The sequence below is a fragment of the Hyla sarda genome, chromosome 8 (genome assembly GCF_029499605.1).
Source record: "Hyla sarda isolate aHylSar1 chromosome 8, aHylSar1.hap1, whole genome shotgun sequence".
NCBI classification, from domain to species: Eukaryota; Metazoa; Chordata; class Amphibia; order Anura; family Hylidae; genus Hyla; species Hyla sarda.
Window position 1 is genome coordinate 199,360,926 of NC_079196.1, and position 21,962 is coordinate 199,382,887.

General features: G+C 45.0%; 1 protein-coding gene and 1 long non-coding RNA gene across 6 annotated transcripts in view; one reads left to right on the plus strand and one right to left on the minus strand.

The window, feature by feature from the left end:
• Positions 1 to 6,442, plus strand: part of LOC130284961 (uncharacterized) — a 38,936-nt gene extending 32,494 nt beyond the window's left edge. For both annotated transcript variants that reach the window (XR_008847199.1, XR_008847198.1), the window contains exon 5: positions 6,176 to 6,442. This is a non-coding gene — a long non-coding RNA (uncharacterized LOC130284961). The remainder of the gene's footprint in view (positions 1 to 6,175) is intronic.
• The window catches only part of TTYH3 (tweety family member 3), a 151,211-nt gene that overhangs the window by 83,224 nt on the left and 46,025 nt on the right, over positions 1 to 21,962 (minus strand). For all 4 annotated transcript variants that reach the window (XM_056535958.1, XM_056535957.1, XM_056535955.1 and 1 more), the window contains exons 2-3: positions 18,176 to 18,345; positions 4,802 to 4,913 (exon numbers count right to left, since the gene is read on the minus strand). In XM_056535958.1, coding sequence (XP_056391933.1) covers positions 4,802 to 4,913; positions 18,176 to 18,345 — 282 coding nt within the window. The remainder of the gene's footprint in view (positions 1 to 4,801; positions 4,914 to 18,175; positions 18,346 to 21,962) is intronic.

Consider the following 21,962-nt stretch of genomic DNA (forward strand, 5'->3'; position numbering starts at 1 on the left):
TGTGATTTTATATGTTCCACAATCCTATCCTTTAGTAGGGTTTCCATTAATTTCCCCACTATTGATGTCAGACTTACTGGCCTATAGTTGCTTGATTCCTTCCTACTACCTTTCTTGTGAATGGGCACCACATTTGCTAATTCCCAATCTTCCGGGATGACTCCTGTTACCAGTGATTGGTTAAATAAATCTGTTAACGGTTTTGCTAGCTCACCACTAAGCTCTTTTAATCATTTTGGGTGTATCCCATCAGGCCCCTGTGACTTATTTGTCTTCACTTTAGACAGCAAATGTAGAACCTCTTCCTCTGTAAAGACACATGCATCAAACGACTCATTAGTCTTCCTCCCTAATTGAGGTCCTTTTCCTCCTTTTTCATCTGTAAAAAAACTGAACAGAAATATTCTTAAGGCAGTCGGCTAGCCCCTTATTCTCTTCTACATACCTTCCTTCCTGTGTTTTTAATTTAGTTATTCCTTGATTTAATTTCCTTTTTTCATTTATATATCTGAAATGTCTTATCCCCTTTTTTCACAGACTGAGCTAGTTTTTCTTCTGCCTGTGCTTTAGAAGTTCTTATAACGTACTTGGTCTCTTTCTGCCTAGTCTTGTAGATTTCCCGATCTTCATTGCTCTAAGCTAAAAAGCTAAATGCTAGCTTTTAGTTTTTTATGATTTTGGCCACTTCTGCTGAGTACTACAGTGGTCTATTCCTTTTTCTGCTTTTACTGACAAGTCTAATGCAGTTTTCTGTTGCCTTCAATAATGCGTCTTTTAAGTAGTCCCATTTCTCTTGGACTCCATATAATCCGTTCGTCTGATAAGGACTCATTTATAGGCAAATAAAGTGTGAAAAAAACCTTTTCAGAGGGCACTGTTAGGAACTTCTGAAGAATGTGGACACCAGGTTAAATGGGCACTGTCACCAACTTTATTTTTTGATATGTTGTAGTACTTATGTACTACAACATATCTGTAATATATTTTCATTATTTATTTTTTCATTTTATGGGTGAATTTTAGGTTTGAAAACCGACCACTAGGGGTCTCCCTCGTAGTGGCCGGCTGCAGCACGGCGTGACGTCACGCCTGAATTCGGACTCATTGCGGCCGGGCAATCGGTCCTAATTCATTTACACTGCGCTCGCTCCCTGCCAGTCAATCAGACAGGTGGGAGCGAGCGCATTGGCTCCCCGGCCACTGGCTGGGATGCCATTCCTCCCGCACATGTCGTCGCCGCCGCCGCTGCCCATGCATGCCCGCTGCCGGACTCTGCAGTATCAGTAAGTATCAGAACGGAGGGAATAGGGTATGCGGGGCGGGAGGGGGGTTGGGGTTTGGGACGGAGGGAACGGGGTATACTGGGGGGGGGGGGTGACGGAAGGAACAGGGTATGGGGGTGTGACGGAGGGAGCGGGGTAGCACCGTAGTGCTGCATGGCACTAACTTATTGTTTATCTACACAGGGTGCCTCCAGCTGTTGCACTACTACAACTCCCAGCATGCCCTGACAGCCAATAGATGTCAGGGCAAGCTGGGAGTTGTAGTGATGAAACAGCTGGAGGCACCCTGTGTAGATGAACTAAGGGCAGAAGTCCCCCCCAGCAGGCATCAGTGACGTGGTGCCTGCTGGGGAAGTCTGCACACTACCAGGCAGACAAAAAGTAATTTTTTATATAATAAAAAGAAAAATTAAAAACAGGGAGGGAGTTAGGGATAGATGGGTAATAGGCAGGGACAGAAAAAAAAATATAGGATGGTGGGAGCTACCTTTTAAGGATAAAAGTGCAGGGAAGCACTATTTTTATTAGTTACCAAAAGACGCGTTTCGGAGGCAATCCTCCATCAGTAATGGCATACCGGGTATGCCATTACTAAAGAAGGAGGATTGCCTTCGAAACGCGTCTTTGGTAACTAATAAAAATAGTGCTTCCCTGCACTTTTATCCTTAACCTGGTGTCCACTTGGATTCTTCTGAAGTTCCTAACAGCGCCCTCTAAAAAGGTTTTTTTCACACTTTATTTGCCTGTTTCTTATGGGAGGAGGTCACCTTTAAAAGGGGCGATCTGCGCTAAACTACTATAGTCTGGTAAGAGGCCATTCTATAGAACCTACGTTTCCCTGCCTCCAACAGGGACTGCGTTACCTGGAGTAATACACGAGGCGCTGTCCTCTGTTTTTCTTCCTTTTTCTTTTTAGGGACTCATTTATGACTGATCTCATTTTTGAAAAGTCTGTTTTTCTACAATCTAAAATCCCAAGCTTTTGCCTACGATAACATCATATACCAAATCCACGTTTGTGAATACCAAATCCAAAATGGCCTCCCTCCGGGTTGGCTTCTCAATCACTTGTTGTAGAGATAATCCAAGTAGGGAATTTAGAATATCTGTTCTCCTGGCAGAACTAGCTATTTTGGCTTTGCAGTTTATATCCGGAAGATTGAAGTCTCCCATAATGATAACTTCTCCTTTCATTGTCATTTTAGCTATTTCCTAAACTAGTAGATCATCTAATTCTTTAACTTGGCCAGGTGGTCTATATATCACACCTACATGAGTAACTGATTACCAAACTGCAACATAACCCAAACTGACTATGTTTGCCTCACTAACTTGTATTAGGTTAGATTTTATGCTATCTTTCACATATAGGGCAACTCCTCCTCCTCCTTCCTTGCCTTTTCTGTTTCTTCTGTATAAAAGAGTACCCTGGTATGGTTACGTCCCAGTCATTACTTGTCATTAAACTATGTCTCAGTAACAGCCACTAAATCTACATTCTCTGATGCCATTATTGACCCAAGTTCATTGACTATATTACCTAAACAGCAAGCATTTGTAGACAGGACATTTCTTAACCTCCGTGCTACTGGCATGTTCAGGCATTGTTTCGGGGGGGAACTCATGGATTTTCCCTCTCCCCCCCCCCCTTTCCTAGTTTAAATACTCCTTAGCAAATTCTTGGATTTGTTCACTGAGTACATTCATTCCTTTGAGAGAAAGATGCAAACCATCTTTTTTTGTACAGTTCCTTTCTATTCCAAGTAGCGCTATCACGAGACACAAAGCCAAAACTTTGCTATTGACACCATTTACTGAGGCATAAGTTAAACTCCTTAATGCGCCTCTGCCTATTTTCTGAACATTATGCACAGGCAGAACTTCAGAAAATGAAACAGTGGATGCAAAATCCTGTATATCATTACCAAGTGTCATAAAAGATTCCAAGATTCCTTCACCTCCGAGACTCCATTGCAAGCCAGGTCATTTGACCCTAGATGGACAAGAACATCCACGTCCCCCTTCTGCTTTGCTTGCTTAACAAAATTAAGAATATGTCTTCTATCTCTTCTAGCAGTAGCACCAGGGAGACATCTCACTAAACCATCTTCCTTAAGCTCCACATTTCTTATGATTGAATCACCCAACAACAGCTGCTTCCTTTCAGACTTCACTTTATCTTTTTTTGTCCTTGGCAGTCTTGCATACATTAGACATAGGAGTTGATGGTTCCTCACCTTCTGTGCTTGAGCCAATAGCCATGTTGCCCTTACATTTTGAGAGGGCTGCAAATTAATTATGGAGAACCACAGACTGTGGGACATGTCTTCTATCCACAACTCTAAGTCTTCCAGAACTTACAGTAACCCATCGGTCATTTCTAGGGGTCCACTGTGGCAGCGGAATTGCAGCAGTCCCAGCCTGAGTTTGTTTAACAGATAATTTAAACATCTCAGATATCAAAAGTGCAATTTCCTGCTGCAGTAAGGAGAACTGTCTACAGATCTGACAGCCTCCAAAGAGTGGAACATGAAATAAATGCACAATTCCTGCATTGAACCAATGAATGCAGCTTACGTATATTTCGTTCACACCCTGCCTCGTCAGGAGGGAGGGGTCACACCCACACCCAGCTTTGTCCAGGAGAGTCATGCTTACAACCAGCTTCCTCAGGGGGAGTCCCGCTTAAACCCAGCCTCATCAGAGGGAGTCTCACTGACACACAGCCTCATCAGGGGGAGTCTCACTGACACACAGCCTCATCGAGGAAGGTATCGATTACACCCAGCCTTGTCAGGGGGAGCCTCGCTTACACCGTGCCTCATTGGGGGGTCAAGTCTCACTTACACCCATCCTCGCCAGGAAGAGTTTTGCTTACACTGAGCGCTGTTAGGGGGAGTCTCACTTACACCCAGCCCCGTCAAGTGGAGTCTTGGTTACACCCAGCCTAATCAGGGGCGGCTCTCGCCTTCAACCAGCCCTTCAGAGGGAGTCTCTCTTACACACAGCTTTTTCAGGGGCTTCCTGCTTACACCTGTATCGTCAGGGGGAGTCTAGCACACACCAAACCACGTCAGAGAGAGTCTTGCATACATCCATCTTTGTCAGGTCTTGCTTGCCACTGGCCCCATCAGGGTAAGTCTCGCTTACACCCAGCCTCATCAGGGGTTTGTATTAAATATGACTATATCTTTTTTTCATTACTTTTGCTCCTTGATGCTTTTTATATTGTGCAATACTATTGTATGCAATAACTATGGGTGTAGTTTTGTTGCCTCTGACGTTCAGGAGTCATGGAAAGATATGACACCCAATGAGAGCTGAGAACAAAATGTCATTAACCTTACAGAAAATGTTTACCCCCATCCCTGGACAACATAGTGCGCTAGCCCGTCATACCCGCCCCTATACAGATTTATGGTGCGTGCTCCGACATATAGGGCACATTACACACTATGCTGAGCATACAGCCAAAGAGAAGAAAAAAAAAAAGGAATGATCTATTTATTGCTACTAACCCGATCCTGGATTCCTGCCACGGTACGGTTGACATGTCTCAGTGAATATGTCACTCGGTGGATGCCATCGCTGGTCTCCCCGTTGCCATAGAAACCCACAGCGATGCCAGCACTGCAAGGGAAAAACGGAGCAGAAATTACTTACCATTATGTAAAAACACCTAAAAGGAAAAACCTAGGACGGCTGATCTCTGCAACCAACAAAGACGTCTGCAACGCCACCAAAGAAAATGGCTGAAGCAATGGTACTGCGTATGTAATAGGTTGTGCGTGTATCTATATACACACACACACGTATCTATATATTTCTGAATATATAGATAGATATGAGATAGATACACACACAACCTATGTATACAGCTGCATTATGAATCTGAATGTTATCAGCAAAAAAAAAAGCAGAACAATGTGAAAGCTTTACATGAATACAACTAAGGCCAGTTTCACACAAGAATATTAGAATATATATGTAGGAATGACCAGATAACAATACTGGTAGTGTCCCCAATACCAGACATTTGTAAGAGTACTTGTATTCTTGCAAATGTCCCCAATATCTGCAGACCATTAAAAAAGAAATATAAAATCCCATACACCTCTCCCCCGCTCCCGTGCTAAGGCCTCTTCATCGATTGTTCTGTTATACAGAGTGGTGCAGGACCAGGCAGTCATGGTGACATCATTTTATCGTACGGCAGGTCCTGCACTATTCTGCATAATTGAACAAAGGAGAAGGTCCTGCACAAGGTACAGGTGGGTTCACACTACTATTTCACTCTTCAGCTGCCGGATCCGGCTGTGGGGAGCAAAAACTGGGCGCTCCCGTATCCCAGCCGGAAACGGCCCATATCTAATTCATTTCAATGAGCCGACCGGAGTCAAACGGTGACTCCGATCAGCTAATTTATGCCCCGTATCCAGTTTGGTGACCGGACCTAAAACCGCGGCATACCACGGTTTTAGGTCTGCCAGCTGTAGAGTAAAATCGTAGTGTGAACCACCCTAAGTGGGAATTTTATTATTTTTTATTCTGAACTGGACTTATTGAAGGCATTTACCTAAAAGGAGGTTCCATACCAATCTAACTACTTGGGACTTCAACTAAAAGAAAAGGGTTCCCTTCCTACTTGACACTAGTGTGACTGAGAACGGCTACCTGCTGCCACATCAAATAAGTCATAAATCTAATGAGCAGTTATATGAGCTCCCCCCTTCACATCACTGGTCTTGTCCTGAGCAGAAAGGAGGGGGGGGGGCGGGGAGCGGGGGACTAGGTAGTCTGCTTTTAGAGTGTGTGTGGGTACTGGAAGATCTGTGCAGTATGGGTTTCTCATATTAGAATAGTAAATTGCCTTTATTATACTTCATACACAGGTTGTTTCTTTTTGGACAACGCCTTAAAATAATAAATAAAGGGGCAAGATGGGAGTTGCCCCTTTGCAACTGTTCGAGAGTCACCAGATGAAGAACACTTCAACAATATCTGCCTACTTTCTTTTGCTAACCCTACAGACAGCAGAAGAGAAGGGGAGTAACACGTGACTGCAGGATCAGACCACACAGAGATCGGTTGTAGTCTGTAACCATGGAGATACACAGGTCTGTATAGGAGCTGTATACAGAAAATAACAGATTATAAAACACCATGCAGAAGCTGCTTTAGTCCTTCTCTTATTATAGATGCATTAGAACAGTGGTCTCCAAACTGCCAACGGCTGGGAGTTGTAGTTCTGCAACATCTGGAGGTCCACAGTTTGGAGACCACTGCATTGGAGCAATAAAATAGGTTACAAAGGTTCTCAGATTTTTCCAGCATTGGAAGTACATATTTTTAAAAGGAGATGTTCCCATCAAGACCCCAATAGAAGGTGAGGATGGGGTTATCCCAAGAATAAAAGTATAACCTATCCCCAGGAAAAGGTAGGTGTCCGAGGATGGGTGAGCATTGTGCTTGGCTATCTTTGGCAGCCCATTTTTCAGACCGCCATCGATCAGATACCCATCGCTTATCCCAGTGCTTCCCAACCAGGGAGCCTCAAGCTGTTGCAAAACTACAACTCCCAGCATGCACGGACAGCCATTGGCTGTCCGGGCATGCTGGGAGTTATAGTTTTGCAACAGCTGGAGGCACCCTGGTTGGGAAGCACTGGCTTATCCTGTAAATAGGGGATCCATTTGAATCTTTGGATAACCTTTTTAACATACAATGAATGTCTCCATTTTCCAGAATTCCCCATGTCCCCCCCTGAACCCATTCTGGGGATAGCACTTCTGACCGTCTGGAGGTCATAAAGCAAACCCATTTGTTTCACAGCAGCTGTGCAACCCTGGCACATATCCTGGTCCTGTCAGGCTATTATAAATGGCAGATTCCAGGATATAAAGACAATACTAGGACAGCGGCTGACCTAGATCAGGAGCCCCCGGGACGTGTGCAGAGAGGATGGGACCCTGTGACTTATTCATAAGTGACGCACTCAATAGTCTTCTAATGGCTCGCCCTGCACCGCAGCATCAGATCCCAGATAAGAGGCAGATTAATAGAGCGGCCTCATGAAATCTGCATCTGTCACATGTGTATAGAGAGGCAAATGACGGGAAAAGACATTCCTTCACACGGGGAGGTGCTATTCTGCATTGGGTTTCTATACAAGTAAAAAAAATCATGTGACCACATAACACCAACAGAAGACATGATGTTTAAGGGTTAAACCAGTGGATGCCAAGTGCATCCACTAGAAAATGCCCTAAAAAGCCGACTGGGTTGCACATTGCTATGGATGACGTAATGCATTCTATGCCAGTATTTCCCAACCAGTGTGCCTCCAGCTGTTGCAAAACCACAACTCCCAGCATGCCCGGACAGCCAAAGGCTGTCCGGGCAAACTGGTAGTTGTAGTTTTGCAACAGCTGGAGTCACACTGGTTGGAAAACACCAGCCTATACATTGGTATCCAGTGTGAATAGAGTCTTACAATGATGACACGGGATGTGATGTGCATTGACCATCAATGAAGCTATGAGCTGAGGCGCTCATATCCCCTGATGAAGTTGAATGATTGTCAAAACACGTCTGACTTTCTCCATAAACAGCGCAACTTGTACTGACTTAAAATCGGGCTAAGCTGTAATATTGGATATAGTCCAAGGACTACTTTTTCTACTCCAGGGGGAAAAAAATAAAAATTTTATCAATTGGTGCAAAAAAAGTTAAACAGATTTGTAAATTACTTTTATTAAAAAATCTTTATCCTTCCAGTACTTATTAGCTGCTATATACTACAGAGAAAGTTCTTTTGTTTTTGGATTTCTTTTTTTTCTGACCACAGTGCTCTCTGCTGTCACCTCTGTTCATGTCAGGAACTGTCCAGAGCAGGAGCAAATCCCCATAGCAAACCTCTCCTGCTCTGGACAGTTCCTGATACAGACAGAGGTGCCAGCAGAGAGCACTGTGGACAGAAAAAAAATAAAAAAAAGGGAATCCAAAAACAAAAGAACCTTCTCTGTAATATACAGCTGCTAATAAGTACTGGAAGAATACAGATTTTTTAATAGAAGTAACTTACAAGTCTGTTTAACTTTCTGGTACCAGTTGATAAAAAAAAAAAAATTAAAAAAAAAGTTTTGCACCGGAGTACCCCTTTAAGCATACCTCGAATAATGGCCCCGGGGGAAGGATATCTGGAACGTATTTGCCAGATGTCCCATGGAAGTCTATGGCATATCCTGACTGTGAAAGTCTCGGAGCAAGTCTCGGGCTCAGAAGTTGCCACCAGTTTTCTTTCTGGGCTTATATGTCAAGGAGGGGGGGCGGATATGCTCAAGTGCAGTCACATCACACGGGATTTAAACACATGGCTTGGCGCATGCCCGAGCAATCCTAATGAAGACTGAATCAGTCGGCGCTTCTGTGCACGGAAGGCGTGAATTTCTGGCGGACATTCCATAGTGTGAACATAGCCTTATACTTCGTACGGGTAAAATTTGCACTTATTGGGGGAGATTTAGCAAACCCCATGTAGAGAAGTTCAGTTGCCCATAGCAACCAGATCGCTTTTTTCTTTTTTCACAGGCCTCTTTAAAAATGAAAGAAGCGATTTGATCTCTGCTGCGGCACCCCAATCATCCGGTGCACGGAGCGAACTTTGCTCCGTGCAGGATGACTAGCGATGCAGCACAGGAGGCTCGTGACTTCACGACCACGCCCCCTCATGAGGTCACACTACCACGCCCCCTCCCATACACTTGCATTGAGGGGCGTGGTCATGATGTCATGAGGGGGCATGGCCTTAACGTCACGAGCCTCCGGAGCTGCAGTCGGGTGCTGCAGGGAGATCATGGGGAGATCTTTTGGATAGGCGATAAAATGTCTAGGGGCGGAGTACCCCTTTAACTACACTGATACATTGTAGCAAACAGTAATTCTGATGTATTTAGCTCATGGATTGTCAACACAGCTGCAGAATCTTAGCTGTCAAAACTATTACACTGATCACTTCTTGTTTACATCCAGAAGCTGAAGAGTTAAAAAAAAATAATAATAATAATAATAATAATTTGTAGGTGGGGGAAACAAAACCCATACGATGAGGAACTGAAACAATAAATATCTAAAAGTAGTTAACTTTTTCTTTTTTTCCCCCCTTGAAGTCTGAGAAACAATACTTGATGATCAATGTCTAGTTTAGGTGAGGATTTAGGGTAAGGTTTAGGATTCAGACTATACAGGTAGCCAAAACTACATCTCTCAGCATGTAAACAGCCGCAGGCTGATGAGAGTTGGTATTTTACAAAAAGAGAGTCACAGGTTGGTCACTTGTTAAGGGGTTATCCAGCATTTAAAAAAAAAAAAAAAAAAAAAAAAACTATTTTCTTCCAGAAACAGCACCACTCTTGTTCTTAGGTTGTGTGTGGTATTACAGCTTATTTTCATTGAAGTCAATGAAGCAGAGTTGTGATACCACAAACAACCTGAGGACAAGAGTGGTGCCGTTTCTGAAAGACAGAACATAGCTGGCACTGGGTTTTAAGGTGCGAGTGGTAGATCGCTGATCCTGGAAATAACTGTATCTGGACTCCAAATATCTAAGTTCTCCTTTTTGTAAAGGGAAACTGTAGCTGTAAATAGTGGAAACCAAGATCATGGAAAAAGACCGTAAGTCAGCGGTGTAGAAGTAGAAAGAAAAAGAACCGGGAGGCAACGCCTCGTGTATTACCCTCGTAAGGTGAGGGATTCAGAGTATATTTGAAGTTTACACACCCAGGGTTTAGTCTAGGTGGCCGCTCAACTTAAAGGGGTACTCCACTGCTCAGCCTTTGAAACAAACTGTTCCGAACGCTGGAGCCGGTCGTGACGTCATAGCCTTGCCCCCTCATGGTGTCACGTCCCGCCCCCTCAATGCAAGTGTATGGGAGGGGGCGTGACAGTCGCCACGCCCCCTCACATAGACTTGCATTGAGGGGGGGTGACATCATGAGGGGGTGGGGCTATGACGTCACGAGCACCCACTCCAGCATTCGGAACAGTTTGTTCCAAGCGCTCAGCAGCGGTGTACCCCTTTAAGAAAATAGAGAATGCGCAGCATATCACCCCTTTTTTTGGGGTACCATATACTCCAACGGAAGCTGCTCAGCCTTTGTGGTCACGGGGAGGGGGCAACCCAGCCTGTCAATGTAGATGCAAGATATGGAGAAGAAGGAAAGAAAAAAAAAGAAAAAAACACTGTATCCAGGCTCTGCTTCATTCACCAGAAATCCAAGGAATGCAGGATTAAGACTAAATATGCAGGTTTTATTATAAAAGACAATATAAAACAAAAAATATGGACAATTAAGCGTTTCGGGGTCATCTGCTCCTTCCTCAGATTATCTGCTCAAACCGAGGAAAGGGTAGACAATCTGAGGAAGAAGTAGATGACCCCGAAACGCGTAATTGTCCATATTTTTTGTTTTATATTGTCTTTATAATAAAACCTGCATATTTAATCTTAAAGGGGTACTCCGCTGCTCAGCGTTTGGAACAAACTGTTCCGAACGCTGGAGTCGGGTGCTCGTGATGTCATTACCCCGCCCCCTCAATGCAAGTCTATGGGAGGGCGTCTGATGGCTGTCACGCCCCCTCCCATAGACTTGCAAACATGGGGGGGGGGGAGATTTATCAAAACCTGTCCAGTGGAAAAGTTGCCAAGTTGCCCATAGCAACCAATCAGATCCCTTCTTTTATTTTTCAGAGGCCTTTTCAAAAATGAAAGAAGCAATCTGATTGTGATTGGTTGCTATGGGCAACCAGAGCGACGCACAATAAAAATCTAAAATATAAGGGGGCGTGGCTTGTGAAAGGGGTATTGCTCGCAAGCTGGACCGACACATTTACCCGAAGACGTGGACCTTGTGTTCAGGTTCTTGAGTCTGCCGGAAAAAACAAGACGGCAATTCTTTTAGCCACATGTGCTTGGAAATGCGCCATCTTCATATACCACAAAAGCAGTCCTAGCATCGGCATGTTCTGTCGGCAACTCGGCTGCTTGCAAAAAGTCCACCCGTATTATCAGAGCGGACATTCAACTAAATTTCCACCATGGGAACATGGTAATCTGTCGGTTGCAGACATTGTTAGATAGATGTCACGGTATAAAAACAAATTCTACCTTCCCTGGAGCTGATGTGGGTTTGCAAACCTATAAAATATCCATTTTATTTATTTCTCAGCCAAGTGTCAAGGAGGTGGTGCTGAAATGCCACAGCCTGGCATGCCCCCCAACTCACCCTCACCGCCCAACTCTTTCTTGACTAATAAACAGGGCTTTGTATGTCGATCAAAAAGTGTCTGGGAGGTAAGGTCAAGCATGGAAATGTGCCAGTCTGTGGCACTTGAGAAGCTAGGCTCCACATCCTTGGCACTTCGATAAGCAATAAAGAGAGATCTGCTCCAAAAAAGGCACAGTTTACTTTTATACCATAACAGCTTTCCAGCTCTTAGCAGCAAATACAGCTGACAGATTCCCATTCACATGGAACTGGTTGATATGACGGCCATTGCTCTTCTTAGAAGACGACCTACTAGAGAGAACATTAAAGAGGTGGTAAACTGATGACGGCGATGGCTCAGAGTCAGCATTTCAATACAACCCAATAGACACGGACATGGTTGAGGTCAGGGGGCTAGGCAGGTCTTCTGCACCAAGCTCTGCTGAGCCTATTGACCTGTTTACTCCCATAGGGGCTGTTATACTGAAAGAGAAAGGAGTTAGAACGTGAAGGGTAATTCATCACTCCAATGACCGTACTATTTCAGATTCACTCCATTGACTGTGCTGTACTTCTCTATCGATGGCAAAAGTACAACTCCCAGCTGGGGGTTGTAGTTTTGCAAGAGCCGGAGTCCATTGGTGTAAATCAATAATGGCTGCTCCTGATGGGTGGTCTCAGAGATCATCCCCCTGGAAATCAGGTATGAAGAGTGCATTTGGGCATAGGCCGACGTACCCACCACATCTGTATACAAGCAGCAGCCTTCTACATGATTCAATAACAGATGCAGTAACAGGATTATTCTGACTCCTGAGGACATCTATGTGTGAATCACCAAGGATTGAGAAGAATCGATATGTCCCAGTTGAACATATTCAATTATGTAACATGTCCAATAAATTCAGTCTGGTGGAGAGGTTTCTGGATATTTTTATATTACATTATCTTCTTTTATATATGTGGTGGAAAGCAGAGGTCCGGCCACTGACAAAGCCGTATACAAGGTGCTTGTATTGTACCTATGACACAATATACAAAGAGCATCTGAATGTCCCCGCCAATGTTCCCCCTATTGCTCGCCATCCCATCTTGCCTATTACTCTCTACCTCGTCCTCCTCATGCTGTTCTGCCCATGACTCGTCATCATATTTGTCCCATTCCGTCCTCCCCATCCTATCCTTCCCATCACTCCCTACCCCGTCCTCCCTATCACTCGCCACCCTCTGCTCCACACCACTCCCCATCCTTTCATCCCCATCTCTCACCATCTTGTGCTCTCCATCACCTGCCACCCCGTGCTACCAAATCACTCCCCATCCTGCCCTCCACATCATTCACCACCCCGTGCTCCCCATGACTCCCCTTCCTGTCCTCCCTATGACTTACCACCCTGTGCTCCCCATCATTCGTCAAACCATCCTCACCATCACTCGCCACCCCGTGCTCCCCATCATATGCCATCCTGTCCTCCCCATGGCTCCCTATGACTCCCCACCCCATGCTCCCCATGACTCCCTATCCTGTCCTCCCCATCACATGACTCCCCATCCTGTTCTTCCCATGCTCCCCATCACTCGCCACCCCGTGCTCCCCATGACTCCCCATCCTGTCCTCCCCATCATTAGTCATCCCATCCTCCCCATGACTCCCCATTCTGCCCTCCCCATCACTCGCCACCCCGTGCTCCCCATGACTCCCCATCCTGTCATCCCCATTACTCCCCATCCTGTGCTCCCCATCACATGCCATCCTGTCTTCCCCATGGCTCCCTATGACTCTCCACACCGTGCTCCCCATGACTCCCTGTCCTGTCCTCACCATCACTCCCCACCCCATGCTTCCCATGACTCCCTATCCTGTCCTACCCAAGGCTCCCAATCACACCCCACCCAGTGCTCTCCATCACTTGCCATCCTGTCCTTCCCATGGCTCCCAATCACTCCCCACCCCGTGCTCCCCATGACTCCCCACCCCGTGCTCCCATGACTCCCCATTCAGCCCTCCCCATCACTCCCCATCCTGTCCTCCCATCACTCCCCATCCTGTCCTCCCATCACTCCCCATCCTGTCCTCCCATCACTCCCCATCCTGTCCTCCCATCACTCCCCATCCTGTCCTCCCCATCACTCCCCATCCTGTCCTCCCCATTACTCCCCATCCTGTCCTCCCCATTACTCCCCATCCTGTCCTCCCCATTACTCCCCATCCTGTCCTCCCCATCACTCCCCATCCTGTCCTCCCATCACTCCCCATCCTGTCCTCCCATCACTCCCCATCCTGTCCTCCCCATCACTCCCCATCCTGTCCTCCCCATTACTCCCCATCCTGTCCTCCCCATCACTCCCCATCCTGTCCTCCCCATCACTAGAATGAGATGACACCACAAGTAGTACAGGGATGTGAAACCAAGTGCATGTAAATATTAAAGGGAGCATCTACAGACCAAATATGTTACAAAAAAAGTTACAAAAAAGCTTGAAATATACATACATAAAAACTCCTTGAATACATAAAATTCCAGAAACGGATGAAAAACATGCCGGAGGTCAAGATAAATGGCGCTTTATTAGTGCAGCAGAGAATCCAGATGTGCGTCCGGATCTGTAGGAAATGTATATTTCAGGTGTGCGACAACTCAAGAAAACCACGAGCGCTAACAAGCTCCACAGCACAGGCCGGTACTAGAAGATGGACAGGAAGTGTCTCAGTGATGGAGAAAACATGAGGAGACGTGGGCATTCCATTAGGCCCCATAAACCTGGCTGTAAACAGCCCCATATAGGACCATTAAGGAGAAAGGGTCATGGATGGGATCACACAGCTATTCTAGCAAACAGAAGAGCTTCATACTGAGCAGCGTGTTGTGTGCGCAATTTATCATTATCTACTTAGAGAAGAGGGAAGGACGCGGCGCCCCCAGCACAGTAGGGGCCCTTTTACAAAGCAGTGATTAGAGTGCAGCACTCATCTGCAGGGCCTTTAGGCAGTACTCAAACCTTGCGGCTCATTATCGGTACTGCAACTAATTGTGCGCGTTTTTGTTGCTGAGAATTACCAAAATCATGGTAGAAATTTAACGTTTTATCAAGATTGTTTAAATTATGCACGTTTTTACCATCATTTCGGTGATGTGCTAAAAATGCATGAGGAAATTAGTTGCTGTACCAAGCCTTTGGACTTGTTCACACAGCGGAAATTCTGTTGCAGGAGAGTCCCAATGTTTTCAATGGGATTCTGGTGCACCATGCACATCTGCCGTGAAAATTTCGATTTCAACATGTGAATTCTTTCTACGCAATCCGCGCGGTAGTGCATTTCCGAGTTGTCCTGGTGCCGTCATGTTCTGCCCAGCGCTAACTACACAAAATCTGAACAGGTGGCTTACTACCAGCCGCCCAGCAAAACAGTCGCCAGAACATGTGCTACTCCTATAAGGAAAAATGCCCCCTTTTTGAGGCTGGCCATCTCAAAACTCTCTCATCAAAAGGTTCTTCACTTGTAGACTGACTCTCAACTAGTTTGAAAGCCCAGTGACGAGCTGTTTTCAGCACCTGTGCTGATTTAGGCCACACTGAAAAACTGGACTGGCCTAGAAAGGGGATAAAAAGACCCCGATACCGAACCCTCCTTTCATCCCATAAAAACCAAGGCCCAGTAACAGGACCTACCAATTTCCGTAGCAAGCTAAGTCTCAAGGGGATTTTAACTCTTTCTGGATTTCCCATATTTCACGCAGAATTCCCTGAATGAGATATGCGCTTGGGGGGAAATCTAGCCATCCCTGACCACCATTCCTGTCACTGTCCCTAATATGGTGTAAACACAGATGTGGATTCTGACAAATGATGGTACATTTTAGAATCTCTCAATAGGATGGGCTCTTCTAAGCCCAATTATTTTGCAGACTGTCTCCATAGATAAAACCACTGAACATGGTATATTAGGAGATAGAATATGCAGGATTTATCCCAGTCTTTCTGTTCTTAGAAGAATGTGTGGATTATTTAGCTGTATAATAATAGGTTACGGTATCTGAGGAAATGTTCTATTCCGAGCGGGGAGAGCGGCGTATTGTGGGCTGGACCGTGGAATGTCGCACATCTCGCCTCCCTGTGGATGTACAGTCTGGAAGTATGCGAGTGCACGCTCTATCAGCCAGCAAATATTACTGTATGTACTTCTTTCTCCAACGGCTAAACAGAAATGGCGCCCTGAAGGCTGCAACGTATCCCAGCCGTCCTCCAGATTCCCTTATTACATCTGATTTGGGAAAGTTGGATGAGAACCAATTTGGTTACCATTACAGGGACGATCATCTGGTTATCTATAATGCAGGAATTCCAGTTCCAATTTTCAGAAGGTTATGTCAAGCCGCCCTTAGACCAGTGGTCTCCAAACTGCGGACCTCCAGATGTTGCAAAACTACAACTCCCAGCATGCCCGGACAGCCGTTGGCTGTCCGGGCATGCTGGGAGTTGTAGTTTTGCATCATCTGGAGATCCACAGTTTGGAGACCACTACCTTAAGGAGTCTAGGAGAGCACAACGGACCCCATGTAGGAGCTGTAACAACAGTCACATTTGTTTCCAAAGGGTGGATAATTCTGGGAAAGCTGGATATGTACAGTTCTCAAAAAGAACCTCTTCTGGCTATATATTTAGGATGAGCCATTCAGGAGTTTGGGAGAAAACCCAACTTGGGAACTGAAATGGTAAAAATACATTGTGTAGTGGCCATACTGGGCTCAGCTTCCAGTGTACAGTAATGAGGGTGGGATATGTGCTTGCCTAGGACACGCCCCTTTCAGAGCAGTGGATGTAAGAATGAGTGAGCAGAAAAAGAAAAAAAATAATACATACATACATTTCGGTGATATGACAGGTACGATTTAAAGGGGTACTTTGGTGGAAAACATTTTTTAAATTATTATTATTTTTTTTTTTTTTATCAACTGGTGCCAGAAACTTAAACAGCTTTGTAAATTACTTCTATCTAAAAATCTTAATCCTTCCAGTACTTATCAGCTGGTGTACACTAGAGAGGAAGTGCTTTTCTTTTTGAATTTTTTTTCTGTCTGACCACAGTGCTCTCTGCTGACACCTCTGTCCATGTCAGGAACTGTCCAGAGCTGGAGAAAATCCCCATAGCAAACCTATCCTGCTCTGGACAGTTCCTGAAATGGACAGAGGTGTCAGCAGAGAGCACTGTGGGCAGACAGAAAAGAAATTCAAAAAGAAAAAAGAACTTACTTTGTAGTATACAGCATCTGATAAGTCCTGGAAGGATTAAGATTTTTTAATATACGTAATTTACAAAATCTGTATAACTTTCTGGCACCTGATTTAAAAAAAAAAAAAAAAGTTTTCCACCGTAATACCCCTTTAAGTAAGTGACCCCTCGCTGGACTTCTATTCACCCACACCATAACCAAGTGTATAGGGTTTAGTGTGGGTGAACAGGCTGACAGTTTTCCTTTAAAGCAGTGTTCCCCAGCCTGTGGCTCGCCAGCTGTTTCAAAACTATAACTCCCAGCATGCCCTGACAGCCTACTGTTGTAGTTTTGCAACAGCCAGTGAACACTTTTAAAAGGAACATTCTGGGGGAAAACCAATACACTGTATACTTAGTGCACATTCGCAGGAACAATGTTCTTCACTACACAGACCCTAAGAGGAAGAAGTAATCAGTTCTTTATTATCTCTATTGATTTACAGCTATTTAAATTACCGTATTTTTCGCCGTATAAGACGCACTTTTTCTTCCCCAAAACTGGGGGGAAAAAGTCGGTGCATCTTATACAGCGAATACACCCCTATCGCGGCGGTCCCTGCGGCCATCAACGGCCGGGACCCGCGGCTAATACAGGACATCACCGATCGCGGTGATGCCCTGTATTAACCCTTCAGATGCGGCGATCAAAGCTGACCGCCGCGTCTGAAGGGAAAGTGACACTAACCCAGCTGTTCAGTCGGGCTGTTCGGGACCGCCGCGGCGGTCCCGAACAGCCCGACTGAATAGCCGGGTTAGTGCTTACAGGACACCGGGAGGGACCTTACCTGCCTCCTCGGTGTCTTCTCCGTTCAGGGATCCCCTGTATGGCTGGCGCTCTCCTTCCTCATCATCATGTCATCGCGTACGTGCGTAACGACGTGATGGCGGCGACGGAGAGCGAGGATACCCGGCCGGCAGCAGAGACGTTCCGGAGCAACGGGGACACGGCGACAGCAATGGAGCGACATCCAGGGCAGCGGTGACGGGTCCGGAGCGGCGGGGACACGTGAGTATTACCTCCTATGCAGTGGTCTTCAATCTGCGTACCTCCAGATGTTGCAAAACTACAACTCCCAGCATGCCCGGACAGCCAACGGCTGTCCGGGCATGCTGGGAGTTGTAGTTTTGCAACATCTGGAGGTCCGCAGGTTGAAGACCACTATTGGGTTCAAAATCTTTATTTTTTTAGATTTTGCACCTATAAATTGGGTGCATCTTATACGCCGGTGCGTCCTATAGGGCGAAAAATACGGTACTTTGACACAAATAAAAAAATTATATTAACAATAATACATTTTTATTGATAAGAAATAGCCCAATGTGGAAAAAGTCTTCCCCCTGTAGTTCCTCACCTGCACACTAGGGTGGCGATGATAACACACCAGGCGGTACAGCAACAATCCGCATTTGTGTTTTCTTCTGTCTTACGGTGACGGCAGCAGAACCAGAAGGAATAGAAGAGCAGGAAGAGGAGATCGAGGGCGAGGCAGGCTAGGGCCACACAGCTCAGGAGCATCAAAGACTGCAAGAGAGTGAATAAAAACTATAAGAAAAGGAAACACATTGGACAAAAGACATTAACACCTTAACCCCACAGAGCGTACATGTATGGAGCCGAGCATGCTTCATACCCGGCAATACAGGGGCTCCGCTACAATGGCGGTACAGGATCTTCTCGTTATCTTCATGCCACTGATCATCAATACAGTGGTCCCTCAACATACGATGGTAATTCGTTCCAAACGACCCATCGTTTGTCGAATCCATCGTATGTTGAGGGATTCGTGCAATGTAAAGTATAGGAAGTTATACTCACCTGTCCCCGCCGCTCCGGACCAGGTCCTCATCGCTCCCGATGCTGTCCCAGGGGCTCCCGATGCTGTCCTGCTGCTCCGGCGTCTTCTTCGGGATCCTCCGGCTTTTTCCGCATCTTCTCCGGTGTCCGGGCCTCGCTTTCTAGTGACGTTATTACGTTGCGGCGCCAGGACGGCGTGTGCAGCGACGCAATAACGACGCCGGAAAGCGAAGCCTGGACCCCGGAGAAGATGCAGAAAACGCCGGAGGATCGTGAAGTGGACCCGGAGCAGCGGGGATAGGTAAATGAACCTGTCCGGGATGCTTAAACTGCTATCCGGCAGCAGCTTAAGCATTTTGCGCTGTCGGATAGCAGTTAATGCGATGGCCCCGACATATAAAAGCATCGCATGTCGATGCCGACATCGACATGCGATGGCCTCTGAGAGGCCATCGTATGTCGATTTGATCATATGTCGGGGCCATCGCATGTCAGGGGTTACTGTACTTCTTATACAAATATAGATTGCTGATATTACTGATCAGTGCTATGCCTTTCATGCCAATGAACAGTACAAGCAATCAAAAAGAATGCTTATAATAGCCCCTATGGGGGCTAAGAAAGGGTATATAAAATAATTTTAAAAAAAGAAGTTTATTTAAAATATACATAATATCCATCCCAATAGAAATTTAAATCCCTCCGTGTTCAAAATTCAAGTCACATGTGCAAAGTATTAAAATATAACGTTTATAAAACTGTGTGGTACGGTAAATGGTGAAAACAATAAAAAATACCAAATTGCTGATGATTAAAAAGTGATCAAAAAGTCCCATCTGAACAAAAAATGGTACTGTTAAAAACTATAGTTTATGGTGCAAAAAATGAGCCCTCATACAGCCCCGTATAAAATAAAATAAAAAAATATAGGGGTCAGGATAGGTAAATTTTAATCATACTTATCATATTACGGTAAATAAATAAATGGATAAATAAATAAAATGAATGAATTAATAAATAATGATAGAAAGAATGAATGACAAATTAATTTATTAAAGAATAAAAGTGATATAAACCGTGTATCCTTTTAATCATAGGATACACGATTTATATCATTTTTATTCTTTAACTAATTAATAATTTTTTTTCATTCATTCATTCAATTTATTTATTTAATATGATAAGTATGTCTAAAATTTACCTATCCTGACCCCTCTATCTTTTATACATTTTATACGGGGCTGTAGGTGGGCTCATTTTTTGCGCCATAAACTATAGTGTTTAACAGTACCGTTTTTGTTCAGATGGGACTTTTTGTTCACTTATTATTCCTTTTTTTCTGACTAATCATCAGCAATTTGGTATTTTTTGTTTTGTTTTTTGTTTTATTGTCTTTACCATTTACCGCACGGTTTTATAAACGTGATATTTTAATAGTTATTAGTTTGCACAAGTGATTTGAATTTTGAACACGAAGGGATTTTAATTTCTATTGGGATGGGGATTATGTATATTTTAAATAAAAAACTTTTTTTTTTTTATTATTTTATATACTGTACGCTTTCTTAGCCCCCATAGGTAAAATCAATGTGTCATTTTTACAACAGAGTGTACTGCACTGCGTAAAAACAAAATCCCCCACAAAATTGCAAAAGTATTCCTCATAGAAAACATTTTCTTTTTCTGGGAAAGCTGGGTAATAACCAATATGGCCACCACTGCCAACCTAAGTGTCTATCCTCCCCCATTTCCGTACGGCTCCTTTTACCGTTCAGGAGAGATAAATCCTGGGAAAGCTTAGTGACAACCTATTCGGCTGCCAATACACATCCCACAAGAAGCCGACAACCCACCCCCCCTTCCGGATTTTCAGTGCAGATGAGAAAGAGTTATAGAGGATGCAGCGAGTGGGAAGAGAGAGCGGTGGGCGGAATGTATTATCAGGCTATTCTCATCCATTTACTAAATAGCGACTATAAGAACACCTTTAACGCTTGCCGTAGGCAACGCGGTGGGGGAACGCCCCCGTACCGACACACTGTAACACGAAAAGATTACAACATGCCAAAAGCACTGAGTCACCGGCCCATTACCGACCCCTCGCTGTCATTCACACCGCCGCGCTATTCATGGGCGCCGCTCCCACGTGTTGCTGCCATGTATAGAGACAAGGGGTAGGTAACCGAAAAACGTTACACAACCTAGATACGGTAAGTGACGATCCCACTTATTACCGACCATGGTAACTCCACATCGATGGCGCAAACAAATCTCTTGTCCAACGCCAACATGGAAGAATATCTCCATATTACGACAGGTCACGTTGCAAGCTGTCATTTTTTATATAGGAAAAAAAAAAAAACGCGAAAAACACTCAGACATACTACATATACCGCATAGCAGGCTGCCAAAAACAGGAGAACAGAGATTGCGTCAGTGTTTTCCAAACAGGGTGCCTCCAGCTGTTGCAAAACTACAACTCCCAGCATGCCCGGACAGCCTTCGGCTGTCCGGGCATGCTGGGAGTTGTAGTTTTGCAACAGCTGGAGGCACCCTGTTTGGAAAATCTAAAAAACAGTCAAGGTGGCCGTATACCATGCCAGCTGGGCCAATACCTATACAAGACTCCAGACAACAGGGATATTGGGGGAGATTTATCAAAATCTGTGCAGAGGAAAAAGTTGCTGAGTTGCCCATAGCAACCAATCAGATCGCTGCTTTCATTTTGCAGAGGAAAAGCTGCTGAGTTGCCCATAGCAACCAATCAGATGGCTTCTTTCATTTTGCAGAGGAAAAGCTGCCGAGTTGCCCATAGCAACCAATCAGATGGCTTCTTTCATTTTGCAGAGGAAAAGTTGCTGAGTTGCCCATAGCAACCAATCAGATGGCTTCTTTCATTTTGCAGAGGAAAAGCTGCTGAGTTGCCCATAGCAACCAATCAGATGGCTTCTTTCATTTTGCAGAGGAAAAGTTGCTGAGTTGCCCATAGCAACCAATCAGACGGCTTCTTTCATTTTGCAGAGGAAAAGCTGCCGAGTTGCCCATAGCAACCAATCAGATGGCTTCTTTCATTTTGCAGAGGAAAAATTGCTGAGTTGCCCATAGCAACCAATCAGATGGCTTCTTTCATTTTGCAGAGGAAAAGCTGCTGAGTTGCCCATAGCAACCAATCAGATCGCTCCTTACATTTTTAACAAGGCCTCTGAAAAATTAAAGCAGCGATCTGATTGGTTGCTATGGGCAACTCAGCAGCTTTTCCTCTGGACAGGTTTTGATAAATCTCCCCCATTGTTTAGAAAATCAATTTTCATACATGTTACTGGGTAAATTAGAGTCAATGGGGG